Source organism: Protobothrops mucrosquamatus, unplaced genomic scaffold (assembly GCF_001527695.2).
Source record: "Protobothrops mucrosquamatus isolate PMUCROS unplaced genomic scaffold, P.Mucros_1.0 scaffold3537, whole genome shotgun sequence".
NCBI lineage: Eukaryota > Metazoa > Chordata > Lepidosauria > Squamata > Viperidae > Protobothrops > Protobothrops mucrosquamatus.
In genome coordinates, this window is record NW_015389505.1 from 12,081 (window position 1) to 25,982 (window position 13,902).

At 57.5% G+C, this 13,902-nt stretch overlaps 1 protein-coding gene across 1 annotated transcript in view; it reads left to right on the forward strand.

Annotated features, from left to right (window-relative positions):
* Positions 1-13,902, forward strand: part of LOC107297801 (acid-sensing ion channel 1-like) — a 21,398-nt gene that overhangs the window by 2,149 nt on the left and 5,347 nt on the right. Inside the window, exons 2-5 of the mRNA XM_015827165.1 lie at positions 908-1,448; positions 12,877-13,027; positions 13,332-13,459; positions 13,623-13,773. Of these exons, the coding sequence (XP_015682651.1) occupies positions 908-1,448; positions 12,877-13,027; positions 13,332-13,459; positions 13,623-13,773 (971 nt within the window). The remainder of the gene's footprint in view (positions 1-907; positions 1,449-12,876; positions 13,028-13,331; positions 13,460-13,622; positions 13,774-13,902) is intronic.

A 13,902-nucleotide genomic window follows, 5' to 3' on the forward strand; every position in this document is an offset into this window, starting at 1 on the left:
GTCCGTGCGCCCCTCCCCAGGCTGAGTCGGGGGGGGCGACTGAGGATCGCGGCGAGGCAAAGAGAAGGGGGGCAGTCGTGCGCCCCTCTCCAGGCTGATTCAGTGGCGCGGCGCTGAAAGAAGGGGGCCGTGCGCCCCTCCCCACGGTGAGTCGGGGGGCGGCTGAGGATCGGGGCGAGGCTGAGAGTAGGGGGGCCCTGCGCCCCTTCCCAGGCTGAGTCGGGCAGGCGGCTGAGGATCGGGGGGGGGGCGAGGCTGAGAGAAGCGAGGGTCCGTGCGCCCCTCCCCAGGCTGAGTCGGGGGGGCGCTGAGGATCGGGGCGAGGCTGAGAGTAGTGGGGTCCGTGCGCCCCTCCCCAGGCTGTGTCGGGGGGGTGGTGGCTGAGAATAGGGGGGAAGCTGAGAGAAGGGGGGCTGTGTGCTCCTCCCCAGGCTGTCGGGGGGGCGCTGAGGATCGGGGTGAGGCTGAGAGAAGCGGGGGAGCCATGCACCCCTCTGCAGGCTGATTCAGGGGGGTGCCGCTGAGAGAAGGGGTCCGTTCGCCCCTCCCCAGGCTGACTCAGGGGGGCGCCACTGACAGTTCGGGGGGAGTGTGGAAGATTGGGGTGGCCCTCCCCAGGCTGCGTCCGGGAGGGCGGCTGGGGGGCATTGCTGACAGAAGGAGATCCGTGCGCCCCGAGCCAGGCTGAGTCAGGGGTAGGTGGGGGAGCAGAGTAAGGCTGAGAAGGGGGTCCGTGCACCCCGAGCCAGGCTGAGTTGGGGGGTGGCTGGAGGAGCGAAGGGGGTCCTTGCACCCCTAGCCAGGCTGAGTTGGGGGGCACCTGGAGGATCAGGGCACCGCTGAGAGAAAGGGGTCTGACTGAGTCGGGGCATCTGGAGGAGCAAAAGGGGGGTGCATGCGCCCCGAGAGAGGCCGGCATGGAAGGGGGCCGCCCGTCCAGCCTGCAGGTCTTCGCCGTCTCCTCCTCGCTGCACGGCGTGAGCCACATCTTCGCCTACGGCTCGCTCTCCCTGCGCCGCGGCCTCTGGGCCCTCTTCTTCCTGGGCTCGCTGGCCCTGCTGGCGCTGGTGTGCGCCGAGCGCGTCGGCTACTTCTTCCGCTACCCGCACGTCACCAAGCTGGACGAGGTGGCCGTCGCCAACCTCACCTTCCCGGCCGTCACCCTCTGCAACCTGAACGGCTTCCGCTTCTCCAAGCTCAGCCGCAACGACCTCTACCACGCCGGGGCCCTGCTGGCCCTGCTGGACGCCCGCCACGAGGTCAGCGGCGCCCACCTGGCTGACCCGGAGACCCTGGCCGCTCTGCGGGACAAGGCCAACTTCCGGGGCTTCAAGGCGGGCCCCTTCGACATGGCCGAGTTCTACGACCGGACGGGCCACGACCTGGCCGAGATGCTCTGGCACTGCAGCTTTCGGGGGATCAACTGCAGCGCCCGCAACTTCTCGGTGGTGAGTCTGGGGGTGACGAGGGCCCAGGCGGGAAGAACGGGGACGGTGGGCTGAGACGGGGAGAACAATTTTGCGACCACAATGGCGCCCGGAATCCAGGTGGTTCGGCGAGACATTCCTTAAGTCGCGCCCCGTTTGACGCACGTCCGCGCCACCTTTGCGAAGGGAATCGCGGCTGTGGTCAAATCGGTCGCACGGTCGTTAAGCGAATCGGGCTTCCCCCCCTCCCCTTTGACTTTGCCCCTCAACTGCGACCGTCGTAAATGCGAGTCGGTGGTGAAGCGCCCGGATGCACATCACCGGTCCTGCGGGGGATTCTGCCAACGGTCGTCAGGGGGGGGGAAACGGGTTTCTTTTTTTTTCAGCGGCGTAACTTTCAGCGGTCACTAAACGAACCGTCATAAGTCGAGGATGGCCTGTATTCACCGGCTCTGGGCTGTTCGGGGGAGGGTTGGTCTCGGGCTGAGCAGCAGAGAGAAAAATGGGGGCGGGGGAAGAATTGGGGAGGAGGGGGGCTGCCACGGGGGGGGCTGTCCGGAAGCCCCTGTGAGGTCAGCAGGAAGGAGGGGAGGAGCCTAGCTGGGCCAGAAGCCCCTCCCCCCAACCAGGAAAGAGCCCATTCTCCCGGAGGTGGAGGAGTGGATTTGAGGGGGGGGGGTAGGCTGCTTAAGTCTTGGACCCCTGCTTTCCCCAGCAGAGTGATGCTTTGGAGCACTGGACCAATCAGGAGAGGGGAGGGGGGGCAGTAGCCCCCACCACCCTCAGGCCTCATCAGTGCGTAGGAGACCCTTGGGTGCCAAGGCCTGGAGGGAGACTACTCACTTTCTGCCCTTGTCTGAAAGGGTCTGGGGTCTCCTGCTCGAGCAGGGGGCTGGACTAGATGACCTCCGAGGTCCCTTCCAACTCTTATTCTATTATTCTATAAGGGTCTCCTGATTCAGCAGCAATGGGTTGGACTAGATGACCTCCGAGGTCCCTTCCAACTCTTATTCTATTATTCTGTAAGGGTCTCCTGATTCAGCAGCAATGGGTTGGACTAGATGACCCCCGAGGTCCCTTCTGACTCTTACTCTACAATTCTGTAAGGGTCTCCTGCTCGAGCAGGGGGTTGGACTAGATGACCTCCAGGGTCCCTTCCACCTCTATTCTGATTGATTGATTGAAATGGTCTAGGGTCTCCTGTGTGAGCAGGGGGTTGGACTAGATGACCTCTGAGGTCCCTTCCAATTCTTATTCTGATTCTGTAAGGGTCTCCTGTTCAAGCAGGGGGTTGGACTAGGTGACCTCCAGGGTCCCTTCCAACTCTTATTCTATTATTCTGTAAGGGTCTCCTGCTTGAGCAGCAATGGGTTGGACTAGATGACCTTCGAGGTCCCTTCTGACTCTTACTATATGATTCTGCAAGGGTCTCCTGCTTGAGCAGGGGGTTGGACTAGATGACCTCCAGGGTCCCTTCCAATTCTTATTCTATGATTCTGCAAGGGTCTCCTGCTTGAGCAGGGGGTTGGACTAGATGACCTCCAGGGTCCCTTCCACCTCTATTCCGATTGATTGCTTGAAATGGTCTAGGGTCTCCTGCGTGAGCAGGGGTTTGGACTAGACCTCCGAGGTCCCTTCCAACTCTTAATTCTATGATTTTGTAAGGGTCTCCTGCTCAAGCAGGGGGTTGGACTAGATGACCTCCCAGGCCCCTTCCTGTTCTCTTCTGATTCTGATCCCCAGATTCTTTCTCCCCCCCCGCCCCTCGGTCTTCCAGTGGCCGAGCATCGCCGGACCCCCTCCTCTTCCCAGGTCTCTGGCCCCAAAGGCTCCTTGGGGGGGTGGGGTGGAAGGGGGGTCACCCCTCTGAAGCCCCCCCATCTCAGCCCCTTTGGCTGGACTGCCCCCCCCAGCAGGCCAGAGGGAGCCCTTGTTTTAATTGCAGGGGGGTCTCCGTCTGCCCCCTAAGCGGAGGAGGGGGGGTCCCTCTGTCTGGGAGGGGCCCTTGCCCCCCTCTTTCGGGGTGTGTGTGTCTAGGCTCAAATCGGAAAGGGGGCAGATAGCAAGGGTGGGGGGTCTCCCTTTAAGGGGGGGTCTCTCTTTGGGGGGTCTCCCTTTGGGAGCTGTGGGGGGGCGCTTACAGGGCGGGACCAGCTGAAGAGAGTTGAGGCAGCCGTCAATCCAGGGAAGGATCGGGGGGGGCTTAAGGGGGGGTCCGCTCTTTTAAAGAGGTGGGGGCTCCTGGCTCCTCGGCACTTGGGACCCCCCCTCGGCTGCAGAGATGGAGCGTGCCCCCCCGCCCGTCTCAAGCCAACCACCGTTTCTCCCCAGAGAGACCCAAGGATTGGGCTGGAGGGAAGGGGAGGATTCGAACGCAAGCCTCCAGCCTCGGGAGCAGTCTACCCCCTCTTTCCCAGGAGGCTCGTTTGCACCCCCACCAGGCAGCTGATTCCGTCTGGACGGGCACCTACCACGCGTCCTGCTGCCCCTCGCCACCCAGGGCTCCGGGCGCCACTCGAACTCGCATCCCAGCCAGGCCGAGGGATTCTTCCGGACCTGCTCGGATGGCCCCCCCATTTCCCCCCACCACCATCTTTGGCACCCGGTCCATCTGCTCTTCTGGGGCTTGTCGGTTGCCATGGTGATCTTCCCATCTCTCGGAGGCGGCGGGAGACGGTTGCTATGGCGGCATCTCCGGCAGGGAAGGACCTACCTGCCCTCCCCCTTTGGCCCCCCTCCTCCTGCTCCTGCTCCTCCTCCTCCTCTTCCTGCTCCTCTCCACAATCCCCCTCCCTTCTGGCATTGATGATGTTCCCTAGTTGGGTCATGAGACGTTGGCAAGAGACGTCGCCCATTGTGTGCCACGAGGCACGGCGTTGGGCCGTTTTCGCGCCCCGAGGTCTGGCAAGGGGCCCATTGATGCTCTCCGAACCGCGGCATTGGCCTCTTTTTCCGCACCTTAATGGCATCCTGTTTTTGCGCCCCGGGGTGTGGCGGCATCCCGTGTTTGTGCCCCAAGGCGCAGCAGCGGTCCGTTTTGGCGCGGTGCGGCATCCTGTTTCCGTGCCCCACGGCCACGGCGCTAGCCTGAGTGGGGGGGTGTGCGCGCACACATGCACGCACCGCCCAGTGTGTCCCGCAGCCCGGTGGCCAGCAGTCCACGGGCCGCTTCCGTTCCACGATCCACGGGCTGGGGACCCCTGCTGTAACTGCGTCTGGAGGGTCCACCTTCAGAGAGGCGCCCCTATAGAGCAGCGTTTTTCTCAGCCCGGGCGATATTTAAGCCGGCTGGATTTCATTTCCCAGAATTCCCCCCAGCACGCCTGTCTTAAAAGTGCCGCAATCTTTTGCGGACTGGCCGGGGAGAGGAAGGGACGTCTCTGTGCCCGCGTGCACACCTCCATTTGCGCAAACGGAGGCCTCTTCCGCGGCCCGGTTCTGAACGGGCCGTGGACCGGTAGTGGGCCGCGGCTCGGGAGTTGTGGACCCCTGCACAATCCAATCGAAAGCATAAAGTAATCTCTCTCCTTGATGTATCCTTCGGCGTAGCACGCCGAGCGACGGGTCGGCCGAGAGTCCTCGCAACTCGGTTGCCGTGATCATTTACGGCCGAGGTGTCGGCAGCCCCCAAACGGAGGCCGTTTATCACTTCGCACGTCCCATTGGGACTTGGGTGTTGGTCTAACTGCTTTGTCATCGGTCTGGCACATCCAGTTCGCACCCGCAGAGAGTTCTGGGCCAAGCCGGGGGATCCGATGCATCCCCCCCACCCCCCGCTGTAGCACGTAGAGCTCCTTGAGATCTAGCGTGATGCCCTAGCCGCTAGAAAACGCCTCTCCGGGGAGCAGGGGAAGTTTTAAGAAGCTAAATTTGACCTTCTGGTTTTTCTTTGAAGAGCTTTTCACTTCTCATCCCAGAGGCTTCTTCAGCTCTGACCGGATGGCGGGGGAATGGAAGGATTTATCCTCCTCGCAGACAGTTGGTCATTTGCATTATTTTAGAGAGGCGCTGAGGCCACTTGGAGATTTATCTGTGTCATGATGGGACTTTCTTATTATTCTTTGAAGACGTTTCACTTCTCATCCCGAGAAGCTTCTTCAACTCTGACTGGATGGTGGGGAATGGAAGGATTTATCCTCCTCGCAGACCGCTGGTCATTTGCCTCCTTTTGGAGAGTCGTTGAGGCCACTTGGATGTTTATCTGTGTCATGATGGGACTTTCTTATTATTCTTTGAAGACGTTTCGCTTCTCATCCCGAGAAGCTTCTTCAACTCTGACTGGATGGTGGGGAATGGAAGGATTTATCCTCCTCGCAGACCGCTGGTCATTTGCCTCCTTTTGGAGAGTCGTTGAGGCCACTTGGAGATTTTTCTGTGTCGGAGGGATACGACACCACCCAACAACAACACGCTCCTTTCAGCCCTTCCGAGAAGCCTCCACACCCATTCGCGCCGTTTAGGTGACCCCGAGGGCACAGATAAACTCCCCAAGTGGCCTCAGTGACTCTGTAAAAGAGTGCAAATGACCAGCTGTCTTCCAGGAATATAACCCCCCCCATTCCCCCCCGTTCAGTCTGGAACTGAAGAAGCTTCTTGGGGAGAAGGGAAACATCTTCGCGGGGAAGACAAACCAAGCTGTGACTGGATGGTGGGGAACGGGAGGATTTATCCTCCTTGCAGACCGCTGGTCATTTGTCTCCTTTTGGAGAGGCGTTGAGGCCACTCGGTTGTTTATCTGTGTCCTTGTGGGACTTTCTTATTATTCTTTGAAGACGTTTCGTTTCTCATCCCAGAGGCTTCTTCAGCTCTGACTGGATGGTGGGGAACGGAAAGATTTATCCTCCTCGCAGACAGTTGGTCATTTGCATTATTTTAGAGAGGCGTTGAGGCCACTTGGAGATTTATCTGTGTCATGATGGGACTTTCTTATTATTTTTTGAAGACGTTTCGCTTCCCATCCCGAGAAGCTTCCTCAGCTCTGATTGGATGGTGGGGAATGGAAGGATTTATCCTCCTTTCAGACAGTTGGTCATTTGCATTATTTTAGAGAGGCATTGAGGCCACTTGGAGATTTATCTGTGTCCTCCTCGTGCGACTTTCTTATTATTCTTTGCAGACGTTTCGCTTCTCATCCAAGAAGCTTCTTCAGCTCTGACCGGACGGTGGGAGAATGGACGGATTTATACTCCTTGCCACTTCCCTTCCCTACTTGCTCCCACCTGACCTGGGGAGGGGCATGTCTGGATTACAGGCCAGGCCCCTCCCTCCGCCAGGACCGGCGTCACGGGACTCCAGCTTTGACACACGATCCCCCCGGTGCAGCGGAGCGCCGCGGCAGCCCCAAAGCAGCCAAAAGCACAGCCAGCCGACGGTGATGGAGTCTCCGGAGGCAGAGGCGGCCCCCGACCTGGTGGCTTTTGCCGGCAGGTGTAGCTTGCACGGCGTCTGCCACGTCTTCCTGGCGGGACCCCTGACGCCGCGCCGCACGGCGTGGGCTGCGGCTGTGCTGGCCGCCCTGGGGACCGTGCTGTACCTGGCGGCCGAGCGGATTCAGCATTACGCCGAGTACAGCCACGTCGCGGCGTGGGACGAGGAAGCGGGACGACGGCTGACCTTCCCGGCCGTCACGTTCTGCAATGTCAACCGGGTCCGGCGGTCCCGGCTGACCCCCAGCGACCTGCACTGGGCGGGTCGAGAGCTGCTGGGCGTGGAGCTGTCGGACCACCCGGCGTACGGCCGAGCCTTGGGCTGGCCCGACCCCGAGGCCTCCCGAGCCTTCCCTAGCAGGAGTTTCCACACCCGGGAATTTGTGGAGCGCACCGGCCACGCCTTGGAGGACATGCTGCTGCGGTGCCGCTTCGGGAACCGGGTCTGTGGCGCCAGGAACTTCAGCACCGTGAGTGCACCTGGCGTCTGCTCCGGGGCCACAACCTTGGCTGCAGAGAAACCCCCCCTATTGTTTCTGGCCTCCGTGCCAGGGGGCTGGAGCTTCTGGAGCTGGGGAGTCAGTCACCCCGGCACACTGCCAGGACGGGAAGCCCACCACGAGAGTCTCAGAGGGCCCGTGGCCCCTTCCTGTCCCCACGGCAGACGAGGGAGAATTCCCAACCTGGAAAGAGGGCTGGCTTGACCCAGCCCTGAACCTGGCCCTCCCCTTGACAGCAGGGGTGGGAGGGGCTGGCTGGCTAACCCCAGCACCCCCCCCTGGACCTGGGCTATGAATGAGACCCTCTGGGGGGCGGGGAGAGAATTGGAGGGCCAGGTGGCCAGAAACCTGATTGAATGGCGCACGTGGTAAGGCAGAGGGGGAAGCATTTTACGCAAGCACGGGGCCGCGAGCATGCACACGACGCAAATGAGGCGGGGCTAGCGCGGGCGTGATACTCGCTAGCTCTGCCCCGTTCTTGTGCGCAGCGCCGTGTTTCTGCACCCCGAGGCGCAGCATCGGCCCGTTTTCATGCGCTGAAGTGTGGCGTCCCATTTTTGTGCCCTGAGGCATGGCGTTGGCCCGGTTGTTTTACCCTGCGTGCGGCGGTGTCCCAGTTTTGCGTCCTGCAACAAAGGGGCGTCCACTTTTTGCGCCCCGAGACGTGCAGCGTCCCCTTTTTGCACCCTGAGATGCGGCGGTGGCCCGATTTTGCACCGTGAGGCACGCGGCGTCCCGTTTTTGCACCCCGAGGTGCAGCAATGTCCCATTTTTGATCCCCAAGGCACGCGGCGTCCCGGTATTGCACCCCGATGCCCATGTCGTCGTCTCGTTTTTGCACCCCGAGGCACGCGGCGGCCTGTTTTTGCACTGCGAGGCTCAGCGTCCTGTTTTTGTGCCCCGCGCTACGGTGCTAGCACAAGTGGTATGTGTGTGTGCATGCACTGGCTAGCTTGTCCTGTGGCCCAGTGGCCAGCAGCCCAGGGCCCACTCCCGGGCCACGGCCCAGTGGTTGGGGACCCCCGTGCTAAGGGACCATTGGGTGGCTTCTGTGCTTCCCTGGTGCCAATTCCTTTGTTGGGGGGCTGTGCCCAGCGTGCAGGGGGCCGTGCCAGTGTCCTTCTCCAGGTTAGCTCCCGAACAAGGGGGGCAGCAGCCCCTGTGAAGCTCGGCGCCCCGAATTGTGCTACTCTTCCCCAGCCCTCGTCCTCTTCCAACGCCCTGTTTCTCTGGATGCCGGGCGAGCTGGGGGGTGGACAAGAGGGTCTCTAGGGGTGCCAAGAGGTGGTGGCGGGGTGGGCTGCTGGTGGTGGCAGCTGCTGCTGCTCCAGCCCTTCCTCCGGTCTGCTCCCAAAGGGCACTCCGGTTACACCCAGGTGCTACGTCAGCCATATCGGGGAGGAGGCATCCGCCACGTTAGCACAATCTGAGCCCGCCAGCTCCATATCGCATCGCCAAGGGCTCTGCCTCAATTTGGGGGCTGGGTCTACACACAGGAGGGGGGAAGGGGCGAGAAGGAACCCCGAGGCCATCTAGCCCGGCCCTTCCGTGTCTCCTCAATCAACTGACCCTTGATGTTGAGCTTCGTGGAGGAGCCACAGAAGAACTGAAACCGCCCACAGGGCAGAAACACCGGAATTTGCTAGCCAGGCAGACCCCTTCACACACACACACACACACAAACACACACAAGAAGTGGGGGGGGGTGAAGAAGGGAATCCATGAGACGCCCGCTGAAGGACTGGCCTTTTCGCGACTCTTGGCAACGTGACCTCCAGCTGTGTCCGCCGAACGCGGCAGCGTCTTGAAGGACAATTTTTCAAAAAAAGGGGAAAAAAATGGATCCAGGGAACGACAGACCTGACCTCAGTACCTGGGAAGATCCTGGGAAAGATAATCAAGCAACGAATCGGATGAACACCTAGAGGCAAACAAAGTCATCCCTAAAAGCCAACGTGGGTTTGTCACAAACAGATCGCGCCGGACGAATCTTATCGCCTTCTTTGACCAGGTGACAAAATTGGTGGAGCGGAGGAACGCAGTGGATCTAATTTACGTGGATTCCATAAAGTAGATCACAACCTACTACTTGACAAGATAGAAAAAAATGTGGGCTAGACAGCATCGCCCCCCAGATGGATCCGTAGCTGGATGACCGGCCGTACTCGGCGTGCAGTCCTCAACGGAACCGCGTCTACACGGAGAGAAGTGTGTCGTGGGGTGCCCCGGGGCTCCGTCCTGGGCCCAGTGCTCTTCAACATCTTCATCAACGATTTGGACGAGGGGATGGATGGGGAACTCATCAAATGTGCAGACGACACCAAGCTGGCAGGAATAGCCAACGCTCCAGAAGACAGGCTTAGGATACAGGAGGATCTGGACGGACTCGAACACCGGGCGCTATCTAACAAAACGAAATTCAAGAGTGAAAAAAGCAAGGTTCTACATTTAGGCGAGAAAAACCAGATGTACAGGTATAGTATAGGGAGTACCTTGCTCAATAGTAGCCACTGTGAGAGGGACCTCGGAGTCCTAGTGGACAATCCCCTAAATATGAGCCAGATGTGTGTTGCAGCTGCCAAAAAAGTCAACACAGTGCTAGGCTGCATTAACAGAGAGATAGAATCAAGATCACATGAAGGGTTACTACCACTTTACAAGGCCTTGGTAAGGCCACCCTTGGAATACGGCGTCCAGTTTTGGTCCCCACGATGTCAAAAAAGATGCGGAGACTCTAGAAAGAGTGCAGAGAAGAGCAACAAAGAGGATCAGGGGACCGGAGGCTAAAACATATAAGGAACGGTTGCCGGAATGGCGGATGTCCTATTCCCAACTGGGCCGCGCGAGTGGGTGGCTAACGCGCGCCCGTGTGAACGCGCGCGCAGCCCCAGTTACGCGAGCGTCATGTGCCTTCGTGGCCTCGCTCCCGAGAAGGTGATTAGTTTCTAAAATTACTAGTATTGGGTGGGGATTTTTTGGATAAATATTTTATTCATTTCCTATTTTTACAAACCAGTGCTTTAATAGACGGCGCGTTGACTGGGTCCCTTAGTAATTCCGTGGTACATATAAGGTTCAAATTAAATCCAATATTACATCATTCGACACCTTCTCTCTTTTTCCGGTAATAAATATTTTTCCACATTAAGCCAACACAATTCTTATTGTTATTAACCGATATACGGTTGAATGTTGGCGTTTATGACAGTTTTCTAATAGTAGCAGCGATGTCGGTTTAATACACGAGCGTCACGGGCCTTTGCTCCCGAGAAGGTGATTAATTTCCAAAACGTATTTATACTTGTGATGAAGGGGAAGGTCCTCGCCTTATAAATGTCTTTCCTTTATTATTATTATTATTATTATTATTTTTATTATTTTTATTATTATTATTATTATTATTATTATTATTATTATTATTTTGTCTCTTTTTATTCCCTCTTCCTATTTCTTTATTTTTAAAGGTTTGGGGGTTTTTTTAATTGCACTTTTCGGTGAATTCTGCGCTGTTGTTGTTTTGTTTTTTTTTAAAAGAGGTAAACATTTAGACTAGAATATATCTCCATCTCTGCCTCTCTCTCCATTTCTCTCCCTCTTTCTCTTTCCCCATCACTCCCTCCCAATTACTATCTCTCTTCCTCTCCCTCTTTCCCTCTCTCTTCTCCATCTCTTTCCCCCTCTCTCTCTCCCCCTCTTTCTCTCTCTCTTTATATATCCATCTCTCCTCTCTCCGTCTCTCTCTTTCTCCATCTTTCTCTTTCCCCCTCTCTCTCAGTATATATACATCTGTCTCTCCTCTTTCCATCTCTCTCAATTTTTCTCTTTCCTCATCTCTCTCCCTCTCTTTCTCTCTCTCCTCTCCATCTTTCCCTCTTCCTCTCCATCTTTCTCCCTTTCTCTCTCTATATATATCCATCTCTCTCCTCTCTCCATCTCTCTTTCTCCTTCCTTCTCTCTCTCTATATATATACATCTGTCTCTCCTCTCTCCATCTCTCTCAATTTTTCTTTCTCCATTTCTCTCCCTCTCTCCTCTCCATCTCTTTCCCTCTCCCTCTCCATCTTTCTCCCTCTTTCTCTTTCTCTGTATATCTATGTCTCTTCTCTCCATCTCTCTTTCTCCATCTTTCTCCTTCCTTCTCTCTCTCTCTCTATATATATATATATACATCTGTCTCTCCTCTCTCCATCTCTCTCAATTTTTCTTTCCCCATCTCTCTCCCTCTTTCCCTCTCTCTCTCTCTCTCTCTCTCTCTCTGTATATCCATCTCTCTCCTCTCTCCAACTCTTTCTCCATCTTTCTCTTTCCCCCTTTCTCAGTATATATACATCTGTCTCTCCTCTCTCCATCTCTCTCAATTTTTCTCTTTCCCCATTTCTCTCCCTCTCTTTCTCTCTCTCCTCTCCCTCTCCATCTTTCTCCCTCTTTCTCTGTATATCTGTCTCTTCTCTCCATCTCTCTTTCTCCATCTTTCTCCTTCCTTCTCTCTCTCTCTCTCTCTATATATATATATACATCTGTCTTTCCTCTCTCCATCTCTCTCAATTTTTCTTTCCCCATCTCTCTCCCTCTCTTTCCCTCTCTCTCTCTCTGTATATCCATCTCTCTCCTCTCTCCATCTCTTTCTCCATCTTTCTCTTTCCCCCTCTCTCAGTATATATACATCTGTCTCTCCTCTCTCCATCTGTCTCAATTTTTCTTTCCCCATTTCTCTCCCTCTCTCGTCTCCCTTTCCCTCTCTCTCCCTCTCCCTCTCTCTGTCTGTATATCCATCTCTCTCCTCTCTCCATCTCTTTCTCCATCTTTCTCCCTCCCTCTCTCTCTCTTTATATATACACACCTGTCTCTCCTCTCTCCATCTCTCTCAATTTTTCTTTCTTTCTCTCTCTCTCTCTCTCCTCTCCCTCTTTCCCTCTCTCCCTCTCCCTCTTTCTCTCTGTCTGTATATCCATCTCTCTCCTCTCTCCATCTCTTTCTCCATCTTTCTCCCTCCCTCTCTCTCTCTTTATATATACACCTGTCTCTCCTCTCTCCATCTCTCTCAATTTTTCTTTCTTTCTCTCTCTCTCTCTCTCCTCTCCCTCTTTCCCTCTCTCCCTCTCCCTCTTTCTCTCTGTCTGTATATCCATCTCTCTCCTCTCTCCATCTCTTTCTCCATCTTTCTCCTTCCCTCTCTCTGTATATATACACCTCTCCCTCTCAATTTTTCTCTTTCCCCATCACTCTCCCTCTCCCTCTTTCCCTCTCTCCTCTCCATCTCTATTTCCCTCTCTCTCCCTCTCCCTCTTTCTCCCTCTTTCTCTCTCTCTGTATATCCATCTCTCTCCTCTCCCCATCTCTTTCTCCATCTTTCTCCTTCCCCCCCTTCTCTCTGTATATACACATCTGTCTCCCTCTCTCCCTCTCAATTTTTCTCTTTCTCCATCTGTCTCCTTCTCACCCTCTCTTTCTCTCTCTCCTCTCCCTCCCTCCCTCCTTGGTTCCCCTCCATGGCTCTGACTGTCTCTCCCCCCCCCTCCGCAGAGCTTCACCCGCCTGGGCAAGTGCTACACCTTCAACTCGGGGGCCGCCGGCGACGAGCTGCTGACCACGGCCAAGGGTGGGACGGGCAACGGCCTGGAGCTCATGCTGAACATCCAACAGGACGAGTACCTGCCCGTCTGGGGGGACACCGGTGAGCGCTACGGACCCTCCCGGGACTCTCGCGGCCCTACCAACTCATCCCGGCCCTGCCGGGAAGGGCCGCGAGGGAAGATCTGCCAACGGGGAGAGGTCTCCCTCCACCGCTCGCCAAACCCCAGGGTCTCCAGGGTGGGCTCGGGGGGACAGTGGGCCCAGCAGCCTCCCTGGTCCCGGACGGAGGAAGAGCATCGGCAACCGGGCCCAGGAAGCAGCCGGCTGGGCCCGGGAGGTGGGGAAGGGTCCCCTGCATCTCCCCCTTGACCCAGGAGAGCCCTTCCTCTTTCTGTGCCTCGCAGACGAGACCTCCTACGAGGCCGGTGTGAAGGTGCAGATCCACAGCCAGAGCGAGCCCCCCTCCGTCGACCAGATGGGCTTCGGAGTAGCCCCCGGCTTCCAGACCTTCGTCTCCTGCCAGGAGCAGAGGGTATTGACTCGCTCGATGCCCCCGGAGGGATACGGGTGGTGGGGCTACCCTTCCCAGCGGGACCAAATCAGCCCCCTCCCCGAATCTGGGATGTGTGTGTGATCCGGGGACTCCGGGGTCCTCCTGCGGGGTGGGCTGACCCTCGCCCTGCTCTCGCCCGCAGCTCTTCTACCTGCCGGCCCCCTGGGGGGACTGCCAGGCCGCCCCCGCCGCGTCGGCGTTCTTCCCCAACTACAGCACCGCCGCCTGCCGCCTGGACTGCGAGACGCGGTACCTGGCCGAGAACTGCAACTGCCGCATGGTGCATATGCCAGGTCAGGGTGGGTGGGGTGGGTGGGGTGGGGTGGGTGGTCTGAGCTGAGTCTATCCCCTTCCTCGGGGCTCGGAATAAGAGCGGGAAGGGACCCCGGAGGTCCTCCAGTCCGGCCTCCTGCTCAAGCAGC